This window comes from Cervus elaphus, chromosome X (genome assembly GCF_910594005.1).
Source record: "Cervus elaphus chromosome X, mCerEla1.1, whole genome shotgun sequence".
In the NCBI taxonomy this organism is placed as follows: Eukaryota; Metazoa; Chordata; class Mammalia; order Artiodactyla; family Cervidae; genus Cervus; species Cervus elaphus.
Window position 1 is genome coordinate 154,072,677 of NC_057848.1, and position 16,128 is coordinate 154,088,804.

At 42.9% G+C, this 16,128-nt stretch overlaps 1 protein-coding gene across 3 annotated transcripts in view; it reads left to right on the forward strand.

The window, feature by feature from the left end:
• The first annotated feature begins 7,834 nt into the window (after nucleotides 1-7,834).
• SMPX (small muscle protein X-linked) overlaps nucleotides 7,835-16,128 on the forward strand; it is a 50,274-nt gene continuing 41,980 nt past the window's right edge. For all 3 annotated transcript variants that reach the window (XM_043896797.1, XM_043896795.1, XM_043896796.1), the window contains exons 1-2: nucleotides 7,835-8,053; nucleotides 11,667-11,723. In XM_043896797.1, the coding sequence (XP_043752732.1) occupies nucleotides 11,685-11,723 (39 nt within the window). In that variant the 5' untranslated portion in view covers nucleotides 7,835-8,053; nucleotides 11,667-11,684. The remainder of the gene's footprint in view (nucleotides 8,054-11,666; nucleotides 11,724-16,128) is intronic.

A 16,128-nucleotide genomic window follows, 5' to 3' on the forward strand; every position in this document is an offset into this window, starting at 1 on the left:
TTCTTCCCTTGAACTAGGAGCCTCTTTTATATGTTCTTTCCCCCTTACTTTGAATGACTTAATGAGACAGCTGTGAAAACCTCCAGGAAGGATGGGAGGTCAGGCTGTGGGTGACTATATGGCAATGTTTCTAAGGTTAATACGGAGCTATTTTGTCTGATTCTTCAGACCTGGGATTAGGATCTTAAATAGTATGAGAATATTCTCAATAGTTTTAATAAATCAAAGACTCATGGTCTAGAAAGTAATAAAGAGGATTATCTCAAGACTTGCAGAAAATAAACAAGTTGGAAATAATGGGAGAGTTAATCACAGGAAAAGAAAAAAATACCATTGGTGCATCACCTACTATGTGCCTAGCCCTGTGCTCTATTTCCACTAGCTCACTTCATTTTGCAGATGAAGAAATTAGAATTCCGAGGGAAATGACAGAGCCCAAATTTGAACCTCAGCTGGCCGCTGTCCAAGGTATTAATATTTTCTGTTACAGCACAGGGGGTGGAGGGTGTGGGTCCAGAGACTGCATAGATAAGGAGCAAGTGTGGTGGTGGGGCAGCCATTGGGCATAGTTTGGACATGACGCCCTTTTGGGTTCCTTACAGCATTAGGAATGTCTTACTGCAGTGATTGCTGGCTCTCCATCTGGCCTTCTTTGCTTGCTCATCAGTTTCATCTCAGAGGTAGTAGGCATTTCCCCATAATTTCCTTTCCTCTCATTACTTCTCATTAGCTAAGGCTCCACTGAGTAGATACTGAGTCCTTGACATTTACTATAATTCATCTAATAAGCTACTGGTTGGATGATGCATGGTTATCTTACATACTCAAGAAAGAAAAAGCCCTGCTAATAAACATCATTATAAGATGCCATAAATTTTAACAAGTGCCAATTTCAGAGATGTTAAAATGTGAAAGAAGTGCATCTTAGAATCCATGAACTCAAATTCCCATGAACACAGACTCAGTTATCCTCAAAACAGGAGCAGTCTTCCTAGCTTTCTCCTCTACGATCATCAACACACACTTAGTGAGTATCTGCTATGGAGAAGGCTTGGAGTCAGGTGGTTTGAAGGAAATACAAGATATCTGGAACCAGAGCCCCAATTATAATCACAGTTTTAAAGTACGACCTGAAATTTTGTGAAATCCTCCCACGCAGAGACAGAGGTCCATGTCTCCTTCCCCTGATCTGTACAGGGCTGTGACTGCTTCAGCCAGACGTACAGCAGGAGTGAGGTTACGTGACTTCCAAGGTTAGGTAATAAAAGGCCACGCAGCTTCTGTTCTTCTCCCTGGATTACCTGTTCTTGGAACCCCGAACCTCCAGGTTAAGAAGCCAACTAACCTGACGCTACCATCCTGCGGAGGCTGTATGTGGATATTCCGGTTGACAGTCCCAACTAAGCCTGCCTTCCAGCCATCCCTGACAAAGGGCATCCAAGTGGGTCCCCCGGCCCCAGCTGGTCCAACTTCCAGAACGAGGGCAATTATTCCTTTTAAAAATCAAACAATCCTAAGTTCTGTGTCACTAATACATCCATATTTCTGTAGCTTTACGTCATAATCTGGTGTGCGCCTGGTGATCCTTTTGCACCCTGTAGTGATGACATCTAGGACCAGTGGCTTTTAAGGTTGCTATGGAGGAGGAAGAAACCTTCCTGGATGGCACAAGATGTTTTAAAAAAGTTTAACCCATCATGGACCAATACTTGCACAAAAATGAATGATTAGAAAAAGGAAATGCTGCTTGGATGCGGTGGCAATGTCAAATTGCTGTCAAAATCCCTAATTGCTTCCTTTTAAATTTCTGTATTCACTCACTGCAAAGCGGTAACGTACAGTTTGCAAATGGGCACTGCTGCACGGACCACAGTTTGAGGAGCACTGATTTACAGTAATTGGGCCCACATCCTACTGGCCAGAACGTGGCCACATGACCCCAGTGCAATTGTGAGCAAGCCTGGACAATATCATGTGCTGTATGCCAGGAAGAGGAGACACTGGCTGAACTCACAGCATTGCCTCTGTGACCTGCTTTGAGTTAGAGTTTTACTCTCTTTCCCTCTAGGAGGATCCAAATGTTTACAAATGTATTGTCTCATTTGTGTTTATGGTTCTCATTTAAAAACAAAAGCTTTGTAGGGCAGGAGGGAAAGGAGCTAGGAAATTGTCCTGCATAGTATGTGGCATCACTGTGATTCTCCCCAGTTTTACAGATCCTGACCATGGCTAAAATTCGAGCTGGGTAAAAATTGTGTTCAAGGGCACACAGGCAGCAATGATGTTTCTGTAACATTCCAGATCTCTGGTGCATATGCCAGGTGGCTACTCTTTCTGCTTCAGACTCTACAGGAGGACCATCCCCCCTCTATTATATGTCACCAAAGGGACTAGAGTTACCTCATTTTTGAAAAAAAGCAAGCTTATAGAGGTTTTGTATGACAATGCAGGAAAATGTTAAGTCTAAATACTTCTGTAAACTGCCAAAACCCTGCAAAAATTGTCTATTTCAACACTCATTAGAAAATGACTAACAAGAAACAGAAGTGCTCAACATTGCAATCATATAACTTTATAAGATTGTTCCAAATAAATTAGGCTTTTTAGAGACAAGATGCCAGTGTAGTTCAGAACAACTTTGATGAGGCCTATGTTCCATAATGGACTGCTGGGTTGGGGCACATAATAACCAAGCTCAGCCCAGACGTCCTCCGGTCCTCTTTCCCAATTTGTTACCTGCTCTTGGCTTCAGTGAGCATTTGCTTCCATCATCCTAGCTCTGCTTTGGAGGCCTGCCCTAGGGCTTCTGGAGCAGCTGGTAAGGAGAGCCAGGGGCTTCCCTGATGGCTCAGTGGTAAAGAATTTGCCGGCAATTCAGAGACACAGGAGACATGGGTTTGATCCCTGGGTCAGGAAGATCCCCTGGAGAAGGACAAGGCAACCCACTCCAGTATCCTTGCCTGGAGAATCCCATGGACAGAGGAGCCTGGCATGCTACAGTCCATGGAGTCGCAGGAGTCAGACATGACTGATCACACACACACAAGGAGAGCCAATTTGTGTGGGAATGTGTGTGTCCGGGCAGCCCTTCCCCAATGATAGACAGGTGCAAGAATATGACAGCCCCACTCCTTCTCCCGGATTGGAGCAAAGCTTTACGGTGGAACTTATACTCCAGACTCCCCTGAAGGATCAGACAGAAGACACCTTCTGTGGGGCTTGAGATCACTCCTCTGTTCCCCAGTTTTCCTGGGAACACTTTTTCTTTCTTAAAGATTTTTTTATGTGGACCATTTTTAAAGTCTTTATTGATTTTGTTATAATACTCTTTCTGTTTTTATGTTTTGGGTTTTTTTGGCCACGAGGCATATGGAATCTTAGCTCCTTGACCAGGGATGGAACCCACACCCCTGCATTGGGTGGCCAAGTCTTAACCACCGGACTGCCAGGGAAGTCCTGAAATGCCTAGTCAGTAAATCACTTGCACACTAACCCTGATTTCAAGATCTGCTTCTGGGGGAAGCCCAACGGGAGATGTGTGTTCTTTAGTACACTCATCATGTTGATGGATGGCTGTCTCTGATGCAGTGAGGTTTCCAAACCCATCTGGACCCTGCACACTGCTAAGCAGTACTTTCAGCTTTTTGTTCATTATACCTGGTATCTATCCTCTGTAAGACCTTTGGAAAGTTGAGGCTGCCATCAGATGGCCTCCTTTCTCCCCATTCCTCCTCCATCCAAGAGTACAGACCCTCTTACAAACTTCTCTGTCTCAGCCTTCCCCTTTTGTGCCTCCTCAGTGGGAAGAACATCTGTTCCCACCTCTAGAGGCAAGATTTCATCTCTTTGCTTGGCAATGACCTCCTTTTGACCTTTGTCAACCTCTGCACCTTGGCTTCTAAACATGTTTAAATATTGTTCAGACTGAAATAAGATACAGCTGAAAAAAATTCTCTCCATATTGGAAGTCTCCAAACCTAGCCACTATCCTTTTTCTCTGTTCTTCATTAAGGGTCTAGAAGAGATGAGTCCACTTGCTACCTCAACCCTCCATGCTACAACCTGCAGTGATCTGGTTTTTGAAGCAGCCCCCTCAATCCACTGAAGCACTTCTCTCTGAGTCAAGAATGGCTTTCAGTTCTTCATGCCCCATTTTAAGAGCTTGCTATGTGCCAGGCCCCGTGTCGAGCTCTTTGGATGTGGATCTCATTATTGAGGCTGCTACCTTCACTCCTCACCCACTGACCACATTCCTTCACGCCTAATGATCCAAGTCTGAAACCTGGATTCCTCTTCTCCATCCTCCCACATCCAATCCATAAGCAAGGACACATTTGACTCCATACTAAAATGCACTTTGAACCTCTCTTCTTGTCTTTATCTCCATCACCAACACCTTTTTCCAGGCCACCATCATCTCTAGCCTTTTAAATATTCTCCCCTCTTCCTTGCTTATTCTATTACAGTTTATTCTCCACATAGCAGTGATATGAGCTCATCAAAGCTCAAACCAAACAACTCCACTGCTTAAAACCTTCCAATGGGGCTTCCCTTGTGGTCCAGTGGTTAAGAATCCACCTTCCAATGCAGGGATGTGGATTTGATTCTTGGTTGGGGAACTAAGGGCCCACATGCCGCAGGGCAACTAAGCCTGCACACCATAATTTGAGAGCCCGTGCAACGCAATAAGAAAAACCCGCATACTGCATTGAAGACCCAGTAGAGCCAAAACAAAAACAAAAACAGAAAAAAAGAACTTTCCAAGGATTCCTACTACACTAAGAAACCAACACCTTCCCAAAATGGCCTACAAAGGCCCTGCCGGCCTCTGCCTCTTTCTCACCTCATGTCATGCCACTCTTCTCCATGTTTAGGCGGCATTGTTTTACTGCGAGTTCTGGAAACATCCTTTCCCACCTCAGGGCCTTTGCACATTCAGTTTCCTCTGCCTAAAGTGTTCTTTTCTCATCCTATCAATCTCAGTTCTTATTACAGAGCCACCACTCACCCTCTGCCCCAGTTTCTCTTCTTCAGTCTTTTGTTGGTTTTCATATTACTTAGCAGGAGTTATCTTGTTTACTTGTTTACTCAGCTTTGTCCACCACCCACTCTCTCTTGTAAGCTCTGAAGGCAGGAACATATGCTTATTCACTGTTTTCTCCCCAGGGCTGGTGGGGATAGGACAGTGCTGGTGTTTAGTAGAAGCATAGGACATTCAGCACAAACATTCCTTCTCTGTTATTTCTGAGGCCCACCTGCACCTCATGCCTTTTCCGCATACAGTGGTGCAACTAAGCGTGAGCACCAAAGAAGCACTTTGAGCTTCCTGTCACAATATGAAGCTTTCACAGTGAACCCCCTTGTCTTGGTTTGGGTTGCCTCAAATCTAGACATGGAGACAAAGACTTGAACTTGTCTATTTGGTGGTCTGTTTGGGTGATCCCAGAGAACGTAAGTGAGGGAGTGGAGAAGTGAGACAGGGAAAGGAAAAAGCCAATAAGAGCATAATAATGAGTGAGTCACTTGCTGCTGTGGGCAATGGGGGCTCAGTCCTGCTGGGGACCTCTGGAAACTAGACCACATTTCACCATCATTCCACCAGAGGATGGGGAGGTGAGGCATTTATCACCAACTGGCGTCTCCATTGGCTGAGGTTAGTCCCTAGGGGTGTCTGCTCCCCGGCAATTCTGGGTCATGGCTGTAGCATACCCAGGCAACCTGCCGTGGAGACGGAGAGCACTCCAATGCAGAGAAGCAGAGAGATCCCAGCTTTTGAGGTGTGAAGTTGACAGTGTACTGAGGACTGTCTACGGCTGCACCACTCAGGTGGGTAGAGCTATATTGAGAAAGACATCAACGGTGTCTGCCACGCCTGCTCATGGCTTACACTAGTTCACATTGCGTTTCTGTCGCTTATGAGTAAAGAAGCCCCGATTATGCAGCTTACCTCAGTTCTTTCCACAGAGGCAGCCACATCCATGTTGGGTCAGCCTTGTGTACAAGGCACTGCTCCCAGGAGTGCTTTCCTTCACATAAACAACAGGAGGAGCTACTGAGGGGTCACTGGGGGCAAAATCTATGGGATGACTGCAGGGCAAGGTGTCAAAAATGGCTCATTGTTGTTCATTCATGGAGTGACGCCACCTAGCGTCTGGGGAAGAGCTCTGAACTCAGAGGAACATCCAAACATCTGGGGAAATATTAAGGTGCCTACCCTAATCTCAGGAAGGATGGGCTTCCCTGAAATCTCAGTTGGTAAAGAATCCGCCTGCAGTGCAGGAGACTCCAGTTTGATTCCTGGGTCAGGAAGATCCCCTGGAGAAGGGATAGGCTACCCACTCCAGTATTCTTGGGCTTCCCTTGTGGCTCAGCTGGTAAAGAATCAGCCTGCAATGTGGGACACCTGGGTTCGATCCCTGAGATGGGAAGGATCCCTGGAGAAGGGGAATTCTACCCACTCCAGTATCCTGGCCTGGAGAATTCCATGGACTATATAGTCCATGGGGAACAAAGAGTTGGACATGACTGAGTGACTTTCACTTTCACCCTAATCTCTTCCCCAGTGTATAAGGAATTCACTTTTGGTGCCACAAAACCTCAAAGTATGATGTCTAAACTGACTTTTGAAGACACAGTTCTTTTAAACAGCACATGAACAGAAGTTAGTTGGTGAGCCCAAAACTGAGATGATCCACAATGATCTGCTGACTTCCTTAGCTACTGGAAAGTTGATTTTCTCTTTACTGACCTGAAATCAAGTATTTGGAATCCATTCAGCTGCAGGGAACAGGCATGCGACTTTAGGGGCTCATACAGACTGGAGCTTCTTCATCTTATGTAATGAGAAGACAGGCAGTAGATGGTTGTGGGTTGACTGTGCTGTCACGGACTCAGACACCCCTCACTTATAGATGGATGAATGATAAGTGAGTCACAGTTTAATCCTTGTACTGAAGGGAAATTCTGTATAAAGGTAATTTTATTTTTGTTATTATGTTTAAAAATTTTTGGCTGCACCCTGTGGCATGTGGGACCTTAGTTTTCCAACCAGGGATTGAACTCACTCCCCCTGCATTGGAAGGTGGAGTCTTAACCACTGGACTGCCAGAGAAGTTCCAAGGTAATTTTAGAGACTAGAGAAGTAAAAAAAAGAAAAAGAAAGAAAAGAAAAGAAGTGCTAAAAATAATGAGCATATTTTTTAGGATTTGGCAGTGTTCTCTTTAAAAAGTGTCCTGTCTGATACCCAGTCCTGGCCTTTATCATATGTAAAATAGATATTTTCTCTTTTGTTTTGTTCTGTTGCCTCACATGCTGTAGGGCTATAGTCATTGCCATGAGTAGAGGCAGTTGAGCAGAGAGAGACTCTGGGCCTTGGAAGCACACAAGTTGGTCAATCTGTGACCATTTTTGACCTACAAAAAGGACGGTGTCTTATAGTTCATTGTAATCAGACTGAGTGCTGATTCTGAAGCAACTTTCTCAGCTCCTTGGTGACCAAGCGAGGACTCAAACACTGCTTGGTGCTTGTGCTGCCTCTTTCCAATTTTTTATTCAATACTCCCGGTCTTCTGGCCTCTGGGTAATAAAGCTAAAGATAGAAACTTTTCCTACTTTTCAAACTTGCCTGTGCCCCCTCAGAATTTGTGAGAAAACGCAGCCAGCATCTTCTGGAAGATGAGGAGGGCAGTAAGATTCCAGAGCCACCTTCCGGCTGACATTTGAGCCCTGCTTTCAGCACGGTCAAGCCTTTTGGAGGCAGTGTATGGCTTGTATCAAACTCTATATTTAGGAAGAACAACTGTGAACTATGACAGGAATTCTCTTTAACACTTATCCTTAAACTGAGTTCCCCTCCAGCCCCGAGCCGGGAGCAGCTCTCAGTACCGGGTGAAGCACAGATCGCTTGAGCTATTTCAGCCACATGAAAAGCATCGGAACCGAGATCACAGCTCAGAGGACACCCGGCGTCCCTTCCACTCTCTGAGGAGACTTGTATCCTTGTACCTGGCTGCCTGGGACTTTCCTCAGGCAGGAAACAAGTACATAAAGCAGGTAAGCAGGAGGACTCACCTTGGGCAACCGGCTTTTCTGAAAGAAATTCCCTGGCTACCTAACTTGAAGTGGCTACTTCTAACTTTGTAGGTTTGTAACTAGAGGGTGTAGTTTCCTTGTAAATTCACTCTCCATTGGTGATGTTGCTGCTTCTGTTTTCTAAATTGTTTGGAGGGTGGGGAGGTTGAAAGAATATTGAACTAAAGTAGTTTTCATTGATAGTGACTTGAAGAAAATTTCCACGGTCCAGCTAAGATGACTCTGACCCTGAATTATGTCATTTTGTCATTCATTATGTCATTATGTCATTTTGATTCTTATGGCCAGGGTTGCAGTCGATCAGCTGCAGACCTGACTCAAGCTGTAAGCCTAGAAATAATCAGGAGAACTGAGGGCAGAGAAAAACTTCGGTTTACCTGAACACAAATCATTGCCAGAGCTGTTAACACATTACAAGTTTAAAATGCTTTTCTCTTCTCCCTAAGTGCCAGGCTTGACCTCAGTGATAAAGTTGTAGCAACTTATAGAACTGTTAATACTCCAGACCCGTCTTTTCGAAAGCCCCCCTTTGATCACAGCGTTCCCCAGACCCAGCAGAGGAGAGGGCAGCAAACTTGTCTCTCTGTGTGGGCACCAGAGGCTGAAAACATGGCACGCGGACTGCCTCTTCCCTCTCGGCACATCTCATGCAGAGTTGAATAAAGAGTTAGTTTGGACAGCTGAACATCTTTCTGCACCCTTCTTGGGAATTATTTTTAGCTGCAGGACAGAAGATAATTCCCTGTGAGACTGAGCTGTAGCCACTTAATTGACCTTTAAAAAGAACAAACAAAGCCCCCTCTCTCCATATATTGATTTATTTTCCTCTGACTCCCTTCTTCTTAAATTAGTGCTATTAATGTTGACAAATGTTTAGAACGTGGAAGAGTCTTATTTAGAAGTCAGATATTAGATGCTGTCCAATCAAATACCAGCAGAGGAATACTGTTCATGACTCAGCGTATAGACCATTAAAGATCCCCACAGACTTGCACAAGTGCCAGGAAAATTCATCCGTGCTAAGCTGGCAAGCATTTCCATGATAATATAGGCTTTGTAAAAGTCCATACACTCTTGGTCAAACTGTCTGTGTTCTCCAACTGAAGCCAGAACTAGGAAACGCAGTAATAGAGGTACTCTAAAGAGTATCTCCTTGGATGCAAAGCTGTGGTCCCGGTGTGAGTGGAGCTGTACATCTAAGGCATAGCTTTCTTTTTGGGGGCCCAGGATGAAGCATGCAGAAACAGAAGGAAGGTGCATTCTACACCCTGCATCCCTAATGCAGGTGAATGCAGGGCCATGAAAGAGCCAGGGAACACTGTCTATTTTTATTCATCAGTGTGCTTTGCCCTGATTTCTCTGAGAATAATGAGGACAGCAGGATGGGCTGCAGAACTGATTTACACGAACATTTTCTAGCCTGTTTGCAAGGAATGAGAGCTGGGATCTGACCAACTTTCTAGAGATATCTCTCTCCCAGACTGACATATATGTTGAGAAGGAATCTGTATGCAAATAAGGTTATACCAAAGCTATATTGGAGACAAGGCCCGAGGAATAAGGCTGAGGGGTCCACAACATACAACGAATCCAGTTTAGCAAAAAACAGAATCAGTCTAATTTAAAAAAAATCCATGCAGTACAAATGCAATCATTCAGTGCCTTATTTTTTCCACATTTCAACTTGCTATTGTAATAACATAAAGAAGTTCCTAATCCCCACATTTCAAATTGACATACATTTTTAAAAGTTCTCAAGTCTTAATAGTTAAACTTTAATTGTACACCTATAGAGAATGCTATAGGATGAGCTATTTAAAGTCCTGTGAGAATTATTGCTTTGCGTGACTTCTAATAGCTTTTGAGGAATAGAAACATTAAATATTAAACTACAAAGCTTTTCTTTTTGAAATTGAGCTTTGTGTCCTAGATCCAAAAATTAAAAATCCTTCATTGACTTTTTTACACTGCAGAAAAGACAGCAATCTATCTGAAACCTATCACAGAGCAAAATGCATTCCTGATTGTTCAATTTGTGATAGCTCTTTAATTTTTTTAACTATGTTGAAAATAATTCTACCTAGACCCTTATGCATGGTGGCTATATCTGTATATTACCAAAACATTCAGGTAGAACTTAAAAAAAAACACAAAACATCGTTTTTAGGTATGTGATTCCAAAGACCATATAGTTAGATGTACTATTTACGAGAGTTTAAAAAATTATGTAATGATTTAACTTCATATAATAGAGCCTAACACTTTGAAGATTTTTTCAGAGTTCTCAGATCTTTTATTTCTAAAGTGTTGTGGGGCATCACTATCGCAATTCTTACTCTGTATTAAAACTGTGTAGCAGTAAAGAACTAAAGGTCTCCAGCTAAAATCAATGGCAATAAAACAATAAATACTTGCATCATGCTTTATATACTTCACAAGGCATTGTCAGGGCCCTTATGTCATTTTGATTCTTACCACAACCTGTGAAGCAGGTAAAATTTAAAGAAGAGGAAATGGGCCTCAAGATGGTGACTGACATAGTCCAGGTGACATTGGACTTGTGGCAAATGCAGACACTGTTGTGTTCAATTACTCACCAGTAACCCACACATTTACACCAGTCAACTGAGGAAACGCTAATTAACCCACTTTACAGTTTTGGGTTTAAAAAGCAGCATGTTTTTAATTCACTGAATTTCAAACTACCACTTCACCGTGTCATATTTAATAGACCAAGCTAAAACAATACATGTAGAGAGCTGGGCTGTTCCCTGCTCCCTGAGCCCCAGTAGCCCACGACCACTAGTCACTGGGCTCAAAGTCAGGTCTTCAACGGAAAGAAAGCAAAGGTCCTTTCAGAAGGAAGCACTGCTATACCTCGGGGATCTGACGCCGTCATGTAAGTCCTAAGTGCTTCCGGAGAGTGTTTCATTAAAAGCAAAGAAGACAGAGGTGAAGCTTGCTTGCGAGCTGCTGGGTTTACAGAGTCCAGGCTCTGGACGCACCGAGCAGGGAGATGCGGCCCCCAGGTCTCTGGGTGGAACAGACATGTGCCCAGCGAGCAGACAGCATCGCAGTAATAGGAACAAAGTATGGGCCGTTCCTCCTCGGGTGTTTGACGGAGGGGAGGCGCTCCCCATGGGCTGACTGCACAGCCCTGGCAACAACTCCGTTCAGATCAAAAGTTCAGTTTCAAGCAGAAAGCTTCCGAGGCCCCAAAGGTGTTTTATTCCCACAACCTCTTTGCTTTGCCGTTCTGGGCAGGAGGGCAGGAGGGCAGGAGGGCAGGGAAGGAGATGATAGCGCCTTTCAAGTTTCTGATTGCCTATCAGGAGCATCAGGGGCGAGGCATCTCAGCATTTCTCCTCCTGAATGATTTATCCAGTGCTCTAGTGTTCCCTCTCCCTGAGGCCTGAGGAAGGAGAGTCTCTAAGTAACCAGAAACTGAGACTGAAAGAATATATGGCCAGTGAAAGGGGTGATCGCCCAGTTGAATCATGAGTTAAATTCAAATTTATCACTCCTGAGAATCTGAATGCCACCACCTCTAACAGTTTCTTACTTGTTTTTTTAGGGATAAGACCGCGTCAATATGTCGAAACAGCCAGTTTCCAATGTCAGAGCCATCCAGGTGAGTAGACACATTTATGTGTTCGCATCAGCAACTTCCAGCCTGTTTGCTTAATAAATCAGACTTTCTGTGATCGTTCATCCACCTGATGATCACAGTTCATCCAACTTCAAAGAGAGAAGAAAGACTTATATAAGGTATAATTCAGGAAGAAAAAAGGCTGGTAATATACAGCTGAGAAGGGAGAAGCTGTTTCTGTGTAAATATGCATAATTGTAAGAGACTCAAAGTTGATGAATGAGAATTAAATGGCCTTCTACAAAAATGTAGTTCATATGTTTTTGATGTTTTTTGATGTGTAAGTTTTTGATATGCTCATTGATAGAAATTTTAAAATTCCATTTTCATTTTTAGATCCAATTGAGTTTGTTGACTCATCTGTTTAGAATACATGGTTCTTGAAAAACGTCCTTTTCTTGTCAAGTGTTCTTCCCAAGGCTTGGGTGTTTATCTTTTAAAGTCTGTATTCTATTATGTCTCCTCATGCCCTCCCAGCAAACAAATTCTTCGGTTGTTTCAACAGACTTAAGTGTTACCTACAATAAGGGGAAGGGGAAGCAGGCATTTTGGAGCACAAACACAATTACAGAGAAAGCTTTTAGTATTTGTTTTGACTCAATACTAAATTTGTTATTTCTCTTAAGAGCTCAGTGTTTAACTCTCAAATGGCTCCCACCCTGAGATGCTGGGCACAATGCTTTATTATAAAATTCCATCTTTTCTTTCCATCAAATTGGAGCTATCTGTACTTTCTCTAATGGAACTTTTAAACTTTCTTTTCCTGGACTTTCATGAATACTGAAGAGCATATGGCAGCTCCTGAATACTTGGGGTCTGATGCACCATCACACATACACCTATTCATAAGCAACTGACTGTATGTTGAAGGGACATGTATGTGGTCAGGTTGTGAGGTGAAGGATCCTAATACATACAGGTGGTGGAAGTGGGTGGAGGGATGTATCTTTACCTATCATGATAATGCATAGCCTTAAGTGGAGGGGGTCCTTAAGTGGCAAGATGTATAATAGCCTAAGAAAATCTGTCATAGGACAAACCACCCAGGAAGGGCCTATCAGCCAGGAATCAACTTTGCATTGCCATGTTTGCCCTCTGGTGTACACCTAATGAGTCTCTGATGTACCTGACACTGGTAGTGGACTTCATTTTGCCTCCCAGGCCTATAGGCATCCTTGAGCCTTTGAACCGTCTGTGTTACCCAGTGTGTATAGCTCTTAGTGGTACAGGCTGTGAAGCCAGAGATTACTGGAGCTTGAATCCTTAATCCATTTCATACTGTTTCCACATCTGTAAAAAAGGAACAGCACTCACCTCCTAGGCTGCACACAGAAGATGCTTAAAACAGTACAGTAAGCCCTCATTAAGGGTCAATCTGTTATTATAATAATCATTCAGGAATGCTCTATGCTCTATGTTAAATTGACAAAAAAATAATAAGATTAATCACTGCATTCTAAGCTCTTGAAGTGCTAAACATAAAATTTCCTTTTTATTTTGTAGAACATAAAAACATAGTCTCTCAGTCTGCCTTTTCTTCTCTTCCTTTTACAGCTGAAAATGTGTTGATTTTTCTTCCTTAGTGCTTCCTGGCCTCCCTCAAATCTACAATGAAAACTCATCAGTATTCTGTCTATTAATTTTGACCTTGATATATTTTTAGGTCTGTAATATTTTTAAAAAACTCCCATTGACTGTTCATAATAGCTGTTGTTATACTGCATTTTTTAAAAAACCCATCTAGGATACATGTATAAGTATGGCTGAGTCCCTTTGCTGTTTACCTGAAGCTATCACAACACTGTTAATCAGCTATACTTCAATACAAAATGTTTTTTGTGTTAAAAAAAATAAAAATAAAATTTTAAAAAATCCATCTACTCTGCCAACAAAGGCAATACAGTACTTCCTTATGGATGTGGTAACACCTCTTTCAATGTATTTTATGGCAGACAGAAAGCCTAATTTAATTCCGCTTCAAATGAAATTTTATTTCTTGTGGTTAAATAGGATCTGCACTACCTGATATTCTCCTATCATCTCACATTAACCTAAAGTAGTGTCTATTAAATAAAATATGAAAATGGTTACACAGTACAAAATGCTTTATTGTAGGAACATTATCTAGGGTATGGTCTTGTGCAGAACAAATAGAAACCTCAACTGATGAGGGAGTGCCCTCGTTGTATAAATACTAAAGATCTTAAATATTCTATTCAACACACTCTAGCCACTTCTTTTTACTAGGATCTTATTTCTAATCCAGTTCAGCTGTCATATTCTGGGCTCATGCTTTGTTCCAGTCACCATACTAAGTGTCAGCTATGCAAAGATGAATTGAAACCTGATCCTGGAGTTTGAGGGGCTCATGGTCTCTAGGACTATGTGACTGGGCAACTTATTTCATTCTTTTTTTGTGCCTCAGTTTCCTCATCTGTCAAGTGGGGAATTCATCACATGTGAGCTCATAGGGTTGTTGCGAGGGTTAAATGAATCCATATGTGTAAATGCCTAGGTCAATCCATGGCTTACTGTAACTGCTCAATAAATATTAGACATTATTATCATTCATCATCATTGTAATCATGTGGTTCCCAATGTATGTCTTTTAGAAGAGTTGTTTTATGGGATGTTGTTAATTAAAGAGTTCCATGAAAAAGTGTTTGGAAACACTGCATTAAGCAAAGTTGAATAGGATCCTTACTGTAGGATTTCTCAGAATCCATAACTTGCTAATGACTTCGTAATTTCCAAGAAGGCGGTGACATATGCAATACTTTTTAAACGTACTGGACCTTTGAAATGAGTATCTTGTAGGATAGTATTTTTCAGTGCAAACTTCTAGAAGTAATGGCTAGATCTCTATTTTGTCTGGATTGAGCAAATTGAAGCCACCGTCAACCATACTTCTAGCAGTCAGGCATAGGTAATTGAATTACTGTACCTATGTGCTTTAGACAACATGAAACCAAAAGTTTACAGATCTCTGGCCATTCACTCACTCTGTGTCCTTAGTTGTTTATCCTTCTGTAAAATAAGAACAATCATACTACTGAACAGGATTGTTATAATGAATACACAAAATAATGTACGGCAAGTGCCTGGTTTACAGCACACAAAGTCCTTAAAAGACGGCTCTTCTAATTATCCAAGTAATGCATGGAATGCCCTTGCTTTCTCTTCAGCTGCTTCCATCTCCTCCCTGCCCCAGAGCAAGAGGGAGGCCAGAATGAGACCCACCCTTAGAGGACAAGGATAGTCGTTTTTCACATTCACATTGAAGAAGAGACTGCCTTTGAATTATAAGAAGATTCTATCTAAGTCTACATTTCTTTTCAATTGTATTAATGAAATCTCACTTATGCCAGGGGCATAAAAATATCCTGAAGAAATCAGTTAATCCTTCCATAGCCTGGAGAGGGCCTTAGTCTTCCAAGCAGCTGATAAGGTTCTGGACTAGATGTCGGCCCACCTCTTCAGTAAAGGACCAAATAGTGAATACTTCAAGATTTACAGACCACTGGGTCTCTGTAGCACTACTCAACTCTACTGGGACAGCACAAAGGCAGCCATAGGCAACATACAAGTGAATGGGGGTGGCTGTGTGTCAGTGAAAATTTATTTACAAAAACAGGTGGCAGGATGGATTTGGCCCATGGGCTGTCGTTTGCTGACCCTGGTTCTGTACTCTGTAGTCTGCTTCTTAAACCCCACTGTTGATGGGAGTGGAGTTGCAACCAAGGTAACCTCAGCACACTAGGCACGGTGGATCTGATACCTTCAGATGAAAGAATCTGACGTGACAGGTGGTGGGGCAAGCTAGAGCTGCCGGGAAATCTAACCCCATCAGCGATCTGTTCACTGAGTCTAATGAGACCAAGTGACAATGACCACTGGCAGCACCTGCCTGTCCTTCCCCTGCCTCCTGAACACACCCCCCTTGGAAGGTATCATGGGGCCTCCCCGGGGCCCCAGCCCACTGAGAGTCAATGTTCTCCGGGTCATCAATGGCCCTTTTTCTCCACTGATGATCAAAGTGAGTGGAGTATTATTGTCCTTTCCCACGAGATCTGAGAGTTTCATGGTTGAACGGAAAAGAGTCCTGTGTCCTAGTCATAGCTGTGCTCTGTGACTTCATGCCCCCATGATCCTTATGAGCTGCAAAGGGCATGGGGGCTGGGTGGGAATGATGCTGCATTAAATGACCTGTAAGCCTCTGTCCAGCCTCTAACAGTCTACAAACTTTTTACTTTGGTCAAATTTACTTATATCCCTTTGTTGTATGCCAGTCTGCCTTAAATTAGTTTGCAAGTCACACTTACAGGTTAATCATTACTACATAAAAACACTGAAAAACCTATTAGCTTAAAATAGCAATAACTATTAC